Raw genomic sequence first — 12,800 nt, forward strand, 5'->3', positions numbered from 1 at the left:
AATGGGTGGGTCCGAAGTTCTTGATGGGCTTTTTCAAGGTAACCAATTCTACCATTCCATGTTCAGGAGAGGATCTCATTTCAGGTAATGCGCAATTCTCCAGCTCCTTAGCATCTTAACCTTTTTGTTTTGCACTCCCCTGACTAATCTGGACTGATTATGAGATATGGGAATGATGCTTGCAGGTTCACTGCAGTTCAAACACTTTAAATCAGTTAAGTAGCTTACTTTTTCTGCTCATTTTGTACATCTTCAGCTTGAGAAAAACTGCTATGGAGCTACAACTGCATTAGCAAAATTTCCAAGATCTCAAAAGTTGATGCTCAGCTACAGCACCCCTAGGTTCCCTCAAGAGCTCCATTTCACAATCTGTTTAACCATGAAAACCAAGGTCAGTCCATACCACATTTCAGCTGTCCAGCATGAAATTTACAGGTGATGAATACCTAAGGTTTGCACTCCTGGAAATTAAGGTCATTGGGTTCTGATGAGTGGAAGATCCGTATTTAGGCACAACTCTCCTCTTCTGATAGATGCTCCAAATCTTTTGCATCCTAAGTGTGTTTCATTAGTTATCTTAATTTTTTCTTCCCAACTGCACTTCAGTCCTGTATTTCCACAAATAATTTAGATTATTTTATGAGGGAATCAGAGATACCTTCTTGCTTAACATTTAGTGTGGTATTTCCTCTACATAAGGGAAGGCCCAAATCCAATCCTCCTTTTGTTTAAAATTAAATTTAAAATTTAAAAACCATCTGTAAAATGGATGGCATATTATCCAGAATTTGCTAGTGTGGAGTCTAGGCACTGTTTTGTCACAGTATGCAAGTTTCACCCACCCTCCCTTCCTCCCCCTTTTTACAATACAAAATTTCTAGTTGCTGGCTGCAGGGGGAGACAAGCCCTAAGTATTTCTGGAATATCATTCCAAAAAGGAATTCCAAAGTAATCACTGGCACTTGTGCTATGTAAGATATATCTAGAAATGACCAGTCACCTTTTGTCACACCACTAGAATGCCATTAACAACTACGTGATAACAGATGTTTTCAAGCACTTACACTCTGGCTATAGCAGATGGACAAACACCGGTAACTTCCATTCATCAACCACCTGGGCCATCCAGGAAATCAAGAAACAGTCCCAGGAAGGAAACTCATGCTCAGAATTCAAATGGATAAATAAATAAATGGTTAAGCAGTTAGTTGTCATCATCACTTTGGCAGCTTAAAATTATGTGAATTCAAAGTGGAAAGTGCAATGCTGGATCCAAGTCCTTGCAAAGGTGTAAAGGTCCTGTTCAAGCTTTCACTGCCAGCCAATACACTGCTAAATGATCTTCAGTGTCAGAATTATCATCCATGTGCTCTGACCATACCGAAGATGCTACAGAAACAACACTGAGGATGAATGCACAGAGTGAATGGTATTACACAACGATGCTAGCAGCCCTTCGCAGGCACTTGCACTAGGGAGAGACAGGCTGCAGAACCTGCTGGAAATGCCAATAGATCATTACAAACACTGCCCTTAAGCATTACTACTAGGTAACTTGGTGTGATCACAAGGAGGAAAACGTACCAACATCTAAATTCTTTTGTGTGGGAGTAGTTTAAATACCCCAAAACACTTTCAATCCAACAGAATGGATAGCAACCCCTTCAGATCAAGGACACCCTCAGCAAGTTGGCGCAGTCAACGCACTGGAAGAAAGGATACCATCCAAAGGGACCTCAACAGGCTTGAGGGGTGGGTGTGTGCAAAGTTCAAGTTCAACAACGCCAAGTGCAAGGTGATACACCTGGGCCAGGGCAATCCAAGCAAATCCAGGCTGAAGGATGAACAGATGGAGAACAGCCCTGCTGAGGAGGACTTGGGGTGAATGCGGGGATGGACATGACCCAGCAATGTGCACTCACAGCCCAGAAAGCCAAACATGTCCTGGACTGCACCCGAAGCAGTGCGGGCAACAGGGTGAGAGAAGGGATTCTGCCCTTCTGCTCTGCTCTGGTGGGACCCCCACCGACCCCACCTGCAATGCTGCATCCAGCTCTGGGATCCTCAGCACAGGAAGGACATGGACCTATTGGAGTGGGCCCACAGGAGGCCACAGAGATGATCAGAGGGGTTAAGCACCTCTCCTATGAGCAAAGGCTCACAGTTCAGGCTGTTGAGCCTGAAGAAAAGGCTCTGGAGAGATCTTACAGCGTGTTTTAGTACCTTAAGGGAGCCTACAAATGGAGGGGGACTTTTTACAAGGGCATGCAGTGTCAGGACAAGGGGGAATGGCTTTAAATTCAAAAAGGGTAGATTTAAACTGGATATTAGGAATCAATTCTTTGCAGTAAGGGTGGTGAGGGGTTGTCCACAGAACTTGTGGATGCCCCACCCTTGGAACCGTTCAAAGCCAGGCTGGATGGGGCTCTGAGCAACCTGGACTAGAGAAAGGTGTCTCTGACCACAGCAGGGGGGCTGGAACTGGATGATCTTTAAGGTCTCTTCAAACCCAAACTGTTCCATGATTTTATGATTCTGACTCCACGTGTTTCTGCTTTTGAAGATTTTAGAATAATCAGGATTGTAAGTGGAATGACTGCTTCTCCTAGTGCACATCTGTAGGTTAAAACCTCTAATAATCAGATATCTTTACAAAAACTGAACTGCTACTTAACCACCTTAACAGACCAGTATATCCTTGTTAAGTTATTGGACAATATGGTTTCTTTTTATTTTTTTTATTTCTTTTGTTCTTCATTTTTGTTTGTTGTTGCTGGTTTTTTTGTTTGTTTTAATACAATTAAAGATGTACTCCACAAGAAAAAGCAGAAAGAGTCCTTCTGGAAAAAAAACAAATATATTGAACACATACCAATCAAATGGTACATATGGGACTGGCTTTGATTTCAAAATTTAAGTAGAAATAAAAAAGATGTAATGCAACAGCTGTTCAATTTCCAAGTCTAAGTAGGCACTGTAAAAAGACATTTCCGCTTTCTCCAGCACACATTCCTGTCTAAATGCTCCCACTGTAATCAACTCCTAGGATCCCAAACAAAAATAAAACCCAACACTGGGAACATAATCTTAAGAGTAAAAGTTAATATCCATCCACCCACCCTCTTACAAAAAAGCAAACAAAAAAAAAATCCCCCCAAATACAACCTTTCAATGCTGCTGTTTTGACTGGAGCAGAATTGGAGAATTTATAAAGGTTCAAAAGCACCCAAGGCAAGTAGTACAATATAATTTGTTCACTAACTTGTATTGGAAAGGAGATTAAAAACATTGAGATCTGCATCTTGGTACATAAAACTGTTGTCCTGAATAAAGAGAAATCTTTCAGAAAAGTTTTACAACTTGGTGGAAGTCCAGGACCCAGCTTTAGGCACCATGACTTCATGGGGTTTAATTCTGACTTTGTTATAACCACTTTTATATACTGTACATCTACCCTAGTTGTATCAGTGTTGGAACTGCTCACTGGTGTCCCTTTGAACAACTGTAAACTAAACCAAAGTATGCAACTCCATAGGAAGCTAGAGATCAGGTGAATATACAGCCAGTTATATCTCCCCTGCTTCACGCTCCTCTGAGCTCCTCGGCTCCTCCGATCGGCCGTTAGAGCTTTCGTACGAACGTTTCTTGTCTTTGAAATCCCGCGGCGACCTCTCCCTCGAGCTTCTGTCTTTGTCACGGGATGTTCGATCGCGATCTCTTGAACGCTCTTTGTCTCTGGAAGATCTTTCTTTAGAGGATCTGAAAAATGCAGTGCATTTGAGAACTCAGGTTAGACGTGAACTGGTAGCTATCAAACAGCACTTCAGTTTTGTATTTTTCTTCTTTTTCCAGCTCAGCTTTAGATTTATATAAACAGAAGTGTATGAGAAGACACCAAATCATTCTACTCTTTTCTCTTTCCTACTTCAAAGACACGTACTTTGAGGTAGGATTTAATTTACATTTATTACAGAGCCCAGATTAAGTTCAATGTGTTTCACTACATCTCTTGCTTTCAGCCTCCACCTCCCAGTTTACATTAACTGGAGTTGAGTGGAAATTTCTCATCTGCAGTCTCTAGTTTAAGAGCAGTGTCTAGCCTTTCTCAGACTATAAATTACAAACTTAAAAACACATTTAAAAACCGGAATTTGCTTAAAAGTAGTGGGAAATTAACTTGCATAGTTCTGGAAGGGAGGCTCTATGTGACAAATACAAACCAAATCCAGAATCTGTTCTACAACCGTATTTTGTTATAAGAACTAACCCTCATGTGACTTTAAAAGGTTAGGGTAGTGCTCTTTTTAGATATTTTATTCTGATAAATAGGCATTTTGAAAACCTTTATGATGGAGACAGAAAAAATCTGTTTTGTTAAACAAACTAGGTAGTTTTAAACTAAATTAGCTACCTGTATGGGAGAAAAATGGATTAGACATCCTCCTCTATATTCCCTTACAAATGCACTTAGGTCTCTTTTTGAAAAACATTCCATCTGTATTTTACCATGTGCTGCAATCACAAAATGTTCTAATACAGATTTTTACAGAAAAATTTTAACAGCTAGCCAGTAATTTCCTTGTTGAAAAACTTGGTACTCTGGACTGTGAGCTTGTACTCTTTCCATTTACAGAAAGTTACTGTCACTTAACCTCCAAGCTTCAAAACTAAGGTCTGCAAAATGCTCCTCTACTAATTTCCTTTTGTAAGCTTACAAAGAAGCGACCTTTCACGTTAGTTGCTCATCTGAAAAGATCACTTTCCCTACAATGCAGTGTTTTGCAAGACCTTAGTACTTGCAAAAAACACTGGGATCCACAGGCACTAGCCTATTCCACAGACTACATGTCACAGAAGAAGAGAAACTACATGCCAAATAAGAGCTTCATCCTGGAGTTCGTACAACGGTTTGTCAAGTACCTTGTGCCCAAGTCCCCTGCAGAAGTAACTATGATTTAACTCCTGAAATAATTTGAACTATAAGCTCTGCATGTGTAGCCACTTCAAAACCTGACCTTTTATCTTTTCGTAGGTCAACAGTCTCAGGGTTTTAAGACTGGGCACTCTTCCACTGTACTGCTCTCGAAGTATGCCACAGTGGGTAACCTATGCAAGAGAATCCTGTTTATGAGCAGACCTCCCTACCAAATGCCTCATTGTACAACCCCAACCCTTTTAAGTTATGCTCTCCTCATTCATGTAAACAAGTCAGCAACTGAATCATTCAAAAGCAACAGCCCCAGCCTGCCCCCTGCAGTAATCTTTCCGTGAGAGATCCTTGCAAAGCACAATCTTCAGATGCAGTACAAGAAGTTTACTTTCAGGCATACCTAAACCTACTTTTATCTGGTGCAGTTCACAACAGATGGGTGTTGGGAACAAGAGCCCAAGGGAAAACCTGAAGGTATTGACAGTAAGATGATATCCCTGGGTTCAAATGAATGTCATCTGTTTCACTTTCTATGCTGCATGAAACTGGTATCAACTTGACACCAATACTCTGTAGCATTCATCCAAAACAGAAATAATATATAATCCTGTTACTGATATATTAAAAAAGTAGAGAATAAAGCACTCCGGTATGTCAAATCATAAATATGCTGAAGTTGTAACTGAAATCTGAGACAGACTCAAAATGTGTCGACATTACCAAGTGGTAAGCATAAACTTAATTCAGTGTGAAAATTCTCACTGTGTGTTGGGAAAAGCCATTTATTTCTAGGGCAACATTCACCTCTTTTTGGAGCTGCGCTCTCGGCTCCTCTCCCTGGAGCTGTGCCTGCTTCTATGGTGGCTGCGGCTCCGGCTGCGGCTGGCGGAGCGGGACCTGTGGCGGTGCCGTTTCTCCCGGGATTTGGATCGAGTCCGTCTCTTCCGTTCCCGCGAGGCTGAGCGAGAGCGGTGTCTGCGGCGGTCCCGGGACCTAGACCTAGGAACAGGGAGGGCTTACAGCACACACTGCTCTCACCCAGCCACTCTCACCAGAGTGCTGTGAACATTACACCCTCTGTATGTGAGCACATCTGTACAGAGAATGAATGGCCTGCAGTGTTCAGAGCCATTGCAGTGTCTGATTCACAGGCAAACAGACAGGGGAAAGCAACATTAGAAAGCCTACAAAAACTCCTTTTTGTCTAATGCAGACAATTTTATAGTTAATTCATAACTGTATGGCTACAGCATAGCAAATTCAGGCTCCTGAAAGTAAATAAAAATATGAAAAAAAAAAAATCTACTTTTTACATTTTAAACTAGTATCTGTATCAGGGAAAGAAGAACTTAATGATGCAGTGGCAGGGATCATCTGCCAGAATCTGTGTGTTATGATGTTCTTTAAAAACTGGACTATATTGTTCCCCATAGCTACAACAACAAAACTCATCTGGCAGGTTCTAAACACTACACAAATCTGGCATTTTCTTATTCCCCCCCACCCCCAAATCACTTTGCAATCATACCTCACTGGTGACCTTTAACTGTGCAGATTTGAAAAACTACACTCATACTATTAATAGGTGATCTGATGAGTTAACCTGGTGCTTAGGGATTTTGAAAACATGGGCTTTCATTTAAAGATATTAGCCAGAAGCTTTTGTAAAGAAAAAGCAATTCTCTGTGTTTTAAGTGTTATTTGGGACATGAAGCTGCATTGTAAGAGCCACAAAATAGATGTAGATGTATAAACTGAGTAGCATGGTGATAAATAGTGTACAAACACACAGAGAGATGACTATGTAACAGAAAGCTTTGTTTGCAAAGATGGACATCTTAAACTAACAGTGCTAGACAGTCTTAAAATGTTCCAGCTTGTGAAAGGCTAACTTCACCGCTGGCATTCCTTGTCTGCAGATTTATATACCTTTTGGCATGCTTGCTGTGGGATCTGGACCTGAAATAAATGGAAAATAGTAATTTTTCTTAAGAGAATCTCACTATCAAATAAAGTGCAATTTAGTAATAATAAACCAGACTAGCTGACCTGTTATTGTACTTCTTGCTTTAGCAGCAAGTACTTAAAGGCCTTTTATTTGATGTCAACATCTTTGTAACACATGTATCAGGAAACACATCCCTGTTTCATGTTGGTTGGGTTTTTTTAAATTTATTTTTGAGACTACTCCACTAGAAGCCCAGAAGATTATCTAACCAGCTTTTTATCTTATATCCCTCCCACAGAAAAAGCTTCTGGGGAAGTCAGTATTCCCTGATTTCCTGATAGGTAAATAGTACCAAACTGCAACAGATTTTAGAAATTCACACAGTTAACCTCTGAAACTTAACATGTCAAGAGAACTGCAACTCAGGTTCCATTCCACTCCAGCCTCACCAGGCCTGGGAGCTACTCTTCCATAGAAGAACAGGGAACTGCTTTCCTTAATCATACACTGAACTGCTTCCAGCAAGAAAAGTTTCTAACATCTCTGAAGAAAATTGCTAAGAGATGCAAAGAGCTCGTATGCCTGTAAGCTCACATCTACCAGGTCTCAAAACAAGGTACACGCCTGAAAATTACCCTCAAGGCCCTTTGTTCAAATATCTAGAGACAATACTATCAGCAGTTTTTAAAAATGCTTTTTATGAGAACAATTCCATGTTTTAAGATTTAGAATGAAACTTCATTTCAACCCCTCTAAGTTTCCAAGGAATGCAAACTATTGTAATTCTGCATATTTAGAAATGTGTATGAACTGCATCAGTTTTCTTATGAAACATAAATAGGTCATAATGCACATGCACTTAAAACAGATCCCTACCTCCTTAGTTTCTCCCTTTCTTCTCTTTCCCTCTCCTCTCTACGTTTCAGACGTTCCTGATTTCGTTTCTCCTGTTTATCAGCCACAATCCTCTGAAAACAGAAGAATATGTTAAGTTACATTAAAAAATTTCTTACATGAAGGTGCTATAAAAATAATCTAGACAGTTAACATTCAGTTCTTTCCCTCAGGCATATCCCCTTTCCCTTGTGTATATTATTCCCACTCTCTTCCTCAGTATATATACATATATTTTATTTTTTTTCTTGAAGAAACAGAAGTTATTGCAGAAGAGCTGCACGTGGGTGTTACACGAAGACCTGAAATATGCAGAGTTAAATATTAAGTTTTTAATAAAGGGGAATTCAGAACAGTAAGTCATGCCTTTAATGTGAGAGTTTCCATGCCAATCCTATCATATTTTGGACACTGGGGAAAGGCAGAAAGGAATCAGAACCGGGAGAGTTAATTGTTTCTTAAAGGACTTGGTTGGGCCAACACCTAAGTTCTGAGGCTACTTGTTTCTGTATTATGACTGTGGGATAAAGTTAGAGCAGATGCTTCAGCTGATAGCCCCCAGGGTGAACTCACTACTACTGGGGACAAGGCACGCTCAGTAGAGGGCCCTCAGATGTGGAACTCACAACTGGAGATCTGGCCAAACCCAAGTCTTGCCACCTTCTGGACATGATGCAAGAAATTCAACTCTTTGTAAAGACCTTCTTCTGAGAGGTGGAATTGCCCCAGCAGCATCTTGATTAGATCTCTGAGGAGAGCTCTGAGGAAGGAGGGGATAGTTATTGTTTTCTTTCTTTATCAGCAAAGCACTTTGAAAGATTAATTTATTGATGCTTTGGGAATGTGAAATAATTATCCATGCATATTTTGTTCCAATTGATGTAAATAATTAGTTATTTCAACCCTTTGGTCAAATTATATCTATATTTCTTTGTACAACATCAGCAATTTAACTACAAGCAAAGTTTCTTGTTCAAGTGACTCTTTGCATAATTTCATGGAGGGATGAGAGGAAGGACACATGACCTGTTCTAGGCATCTAAGATTTAAGCTATAGTTAGGATCCTACATTGGCAACATCAACAGGAAGAGTTGGCTCTCCGAAGGGCAAGTCACAGTATCCATGCAAAACAGCTGGAATATTACAGAACATAAACCAGTCAATTTATTCAAATCCAGTAGCAGCAATTTCTGCTCTTAGGAATTCAATCAATTTAGCTACCGTCTTTAGTGATTTCTACAGTTAAAATGCTTAATTGAACTGTGAACTCCATAACTTGTCAAAAATTAAGGTCATAAATGGCATTAGTGTTCAAATCCATCCTCTTGAAAACCAGAGGTCCAGAATATCATTCCAGTAAGTCTTTCTTCTGGCATAGGATTTCTGGTCAAGATAGGTTATAATATTCCAACTGGATTTCAAATGTTCAAGCTACAGAGAACATGCAACCTCCCCATAGCAATTATTTCTCACTTCAAGATAGACATAATTTGGTATTCCCATTTTGGATAGCTACAGCCTTGAGTTGTGGATTCTATTCAAAATCATTTCCTAATCTTCGTCCAGGTAAAATAAACAAATTGAGTTTTAGTCATTCACCACATAGCAGGTTGTTTGAGTTCCAAGCATTTCTTTACATTTTTTGGAAAACTTTTCCAAGTGTTAACATCCTCCTTACTACATGCTCTTGTCAAGAGTCTCCTTATTACTTTTAGTCAATCATCTGGCTAAAAGCAAAGTTCACTTGGCTATCTCCTATAACTGCTAAATATAGAACTTGTAAATATATAGTAACTTGTTTCAACATTGCTGTTGTTCATTCAAAATACAGTTCTCCATTTTAAAAGGAGATTCAAGTTCTTAGCTCCCAAGATGCATTACTTTGAATGTGTGTTTCAAGCCACCTCAGTGCAAAAGAGGTCATCTCACAAATCTATCGAGATAATTGATGCTAAATTAGAATGTTTAGTGTTTTAGGCTAATGAACTCCCAAAGTTCAAAGCGATATGAAAAAAAAAATCACACACAGCAAAAGAAATATTCCATTAAGGCTGCCCAGCATATAATTAAGTAGGAGCACACAAAATGTAATAATGCTTTACCCTGAGTTCCTCAAGTTTCTCTCTTATTTCAATAAATCCCAAATGTAGTTTTCCTCCAAAGTGATCAGCAAGTCGTCGGTCATTATCATGAAGACCAAGATAAGCTGAGCACACTTCACAAACCCGTAGCTTCTGCTGCTGAAAGCTAGAGGCAGGCATAGAATTCCTGTATACTTCCTAGAAAAGAAAAACATTTGCTGTTACTTCAAAATACACACAAACACAAGGATGATACTTTACTGAAGATACACTACAAATAACCAAATTCAATGTACACCAGAACACCCTTTAGTTAATTCACACTATTCATATTTCAACTGTTTCACTAAGATACAGGGCATGTTTCCTCATTTTGAAAACTGAACATATTTAAAAGCAAGACATCAGCAACTGTTTCTGCAAATATAAAAAAAAAAAGTCAGGTAATTAGTACCTTAAGATTATATTACATAGAAGGATAACGTACTTTTTTCATGTACAACAATGAAAACACATAAACACTACAATTACTATGTTGACATATTATGAAAATATAATGCCAGTTTTAATTCTAAACCCCATTTAAGTCAGCATTAGTTTCCTGAGAAATTTACCTGCTTTTTAGACACTAATTAAACACATTATCTGAGCAAAATTTACCTAAAGACATTCAGATGACAGACCAGCAAGACTGCCAGCAATCCTTCTGGTACAACTGAAACAATTGCAGATACTGGTTTCTAGAAATTTCAGTATCTTTGTGTAATACAGTATGGAAAAGCTCTTGGTGAGTTCTGTCACCCGAACATTACAAGGATCATTCTGACTTTCCTGATACACAAGACAGGAACTCTGTTTTAGTGAGGACAATGGATGACTTCCCTGAAGTTTTCCAGCAGGAGATTACAAGGGGGATGCCACTGCAAGAGCCATGAGACCAAACCAGCTAAGTCAGTGCACCCATCACAGCCACAAAGGTAATATCCACAGATATAACTGACCAACAACAGCTCAACTAAGATAAATGCATAATTTGTGGAAAGAATATATATTTTTAATGGTATAGGAGTGTAAGGAAGGGTAGAAACTTTAACTGGATGCCACAAAGCAATTTTAGTTTTATATGTAGCAATTAGCTAAGGAATTGACAGACGTAAGATGTCTTGCACTACACAGAGGCCAAGCAATTTAATATTTGACCCTGCCCTCGCCATCCCCCAATCCTTACACAATCAACTTACTTCTGCTTCTCTCTTCTTTACCCGAGCCTTCTCCACTTCATCCATTACTTTTTGAGATTCTTCCACATTCCCATCAGCTCCGAGCTGCTCTACTTTGGCCAACAGTTTCCCAATTTCTTCATTCAATTCATGAACTCTTTCAGCCTTGAAAGACAAGGAAAGGCTTAACACAGGAAACTACAGGAAATACTTTTAATTATGGAGAAATACTTTTAATTATGGAGAACAATCTGAACTACTACTGAGTTATGATATGCAAAATTAGAAGGACAGAATTAAAAGAAACATACAGAGAGAACTTATCCAGTTAGAACTGCCTCTCTGCAAAGAACACAGAAAAAGGCCAAGTTACCAAGTCTATGTAAAATTCCAGAAAAAGGATTTTGTTCAGCAAACTGCAAATAATTCACACTTATCCATAGCAGTCTTGAAAAATTAATATTTCTACAACCATTTCTCCTAGCATTTGCATATATGTGCAGAAACATTGTATGTTTTTCATTCAAAAAAGATATAGAGAATTGATTTTGTTTACTTTATAGATGAAGGTTGGATCAAAAAGTGTAAGAATTACTAATATTTCTACAGCCTGGATTCAGAGTCAAGATTCCTGAGGTCAAAAATATCAGAGAGGTCTCTCCCCTCTGTTCTCTTCTGTGCCTTAAAGGCAATTTTAGGAAGGACAGAGAAAATTTATTATTACTTTTTCCCCCTCTTCAGTAGGAATTCTCAGATTTCATACATTTTCAAAACTTGAAACTGGCTCCTTAGAAAAACTGGCCTCCAAAAAGACAGCAGTAACTTGTCTGCCATGCTTACTTTGGCTGCAACTTCAGCGCTGATCTCTTCCTGGGTTTCTGCTAGTCTTTTCTTAGCCACTTCTGTCCGCCGGTCGCAGTCTGCAATAAATGACTGCAGGTGGTCCATTGCCTAAAACATCAGTAAGAACAAGGATCAATGCTATCAAGAATATAAATAAATTAGGTGTAAGGCTTCTTCAGTTTATTAAGGCTTCACTTTCACAAGTTTTTATTAGTGATTAGTGAAACTATAATCTACCGGTTTATGCTGACTAATCACATGTATTCATACAAATGGTTAAAAAAATTACAGTCTACACATTGCCATAGTTTCTAAGTATTTGCAGAAATTTGGGAGTGAATCTGTCTTAAGACAGAAGAAGAAGAAGAAGAAGTAGTAGTGAGTATTTCTAGTGGCATTAAAATTCTTGGAAGGCTATTCAGGATCACTTCATCCAGCCATGACATGCAACACCGAAACTTTTTTCACTAGGGTTTACGTACGTATATTAACCATCCCTCCAAATAACATTTAAAAACCCCAAACCCTTTTGTCCTAGCAAAGACTAACTTCCTAGCTAGGAGTTCAAAACAAACTATAGTGTATGGAGACACAATATATGATTTATTATCTCCAATATCAAATTTCTTTGTTAAGTGTAGAATTTAAAACTCTCTTCAAAGCATGCATACACAGCTTTAGTATTTGCTTGCTATTTTAAGACAGCACTCAGGTTTATCATACTCTGAGAGGCTGTTAACAGTTCTACCTAGAGATGACTACCAACACAAATTAGCATATAATCATGAAGAGGCAAGTATCTTTCATGTAACTGTGACAAGAATTTCTCTGCCTCTTTATAAAATTGCTTTTCAAAAGTCTTCCTTCAGTCTGTAACACAACA

The 12,800-nt window shown here is 38.9% G+C and overlaps 1 protein-coding gene across 3 annotated transcripts in view; it reads right to left on the reverse strand.

The window, feature by feature from the left end:
* Window positions 1-2,706: 2,706 nt before the first annotated feature.
* The window catches only part of LUC7L2 (LUC7 like 2, pre-mRNA splicing factor), a 30,194-nt gene continuing 20,100 nt past the window's right edge, over window positions 2,707-12,800 (reverse strand). For 2 of the 3 annotated variants that reach the window (XM_059846580.1, XM_059846582.1), the window contains 7 exons: window positions 11,915-12,025; window positions 11,096-11,239; window positions 9,876-10,052; window positions 7,755-7,846; window positions 6,860-6,889; window positions 5,735-5,929; window positions 2,707-3,759 (listed from right to left, as the gene is read on the reverse strand). In XM_059846580.1, coding sequence (XP_059702563.1) covers window positions 3,567-3,759; window positions 5,735-5,929; window positions 6,860-6,889; window positions 7,755-7,846; window positions 9,876-10,052; window positions 11,096-11,239; window positions 11,915-12,025 — 942 coding nt within the window. In that variant the 3' untranslated portion in view covers window positions 2,707-3,566. The remainder of the gene's footprint in view (window positions 3,760-5,734; window positions 5,930-6,859; window positions 6,890-7,754; window positions 7,847-9,875; window positions 10,053-11,095; window positions 11,240-11,914; window positions 12,026-12,800) is intronic. The other variant, XM_059846581.1, reaches the window with a different exon arrangement.

This window comes from Haemorhous mexicanus, chromosome 5 (genome assembly GCF_027477595.1).
Source record: "Haemorhous mexicanus isolate bHaeMex1 chromosome 5, bHaeMex1.pri, whole genome shotgun sequence".
In the NCBI taxonomy this organism is placed as follows: Eukaryota; Metazoa; Chordata; class Aves; order Passeriformes; family Fringillidae; genus Haemorhous; species Haemorhous mexicanus.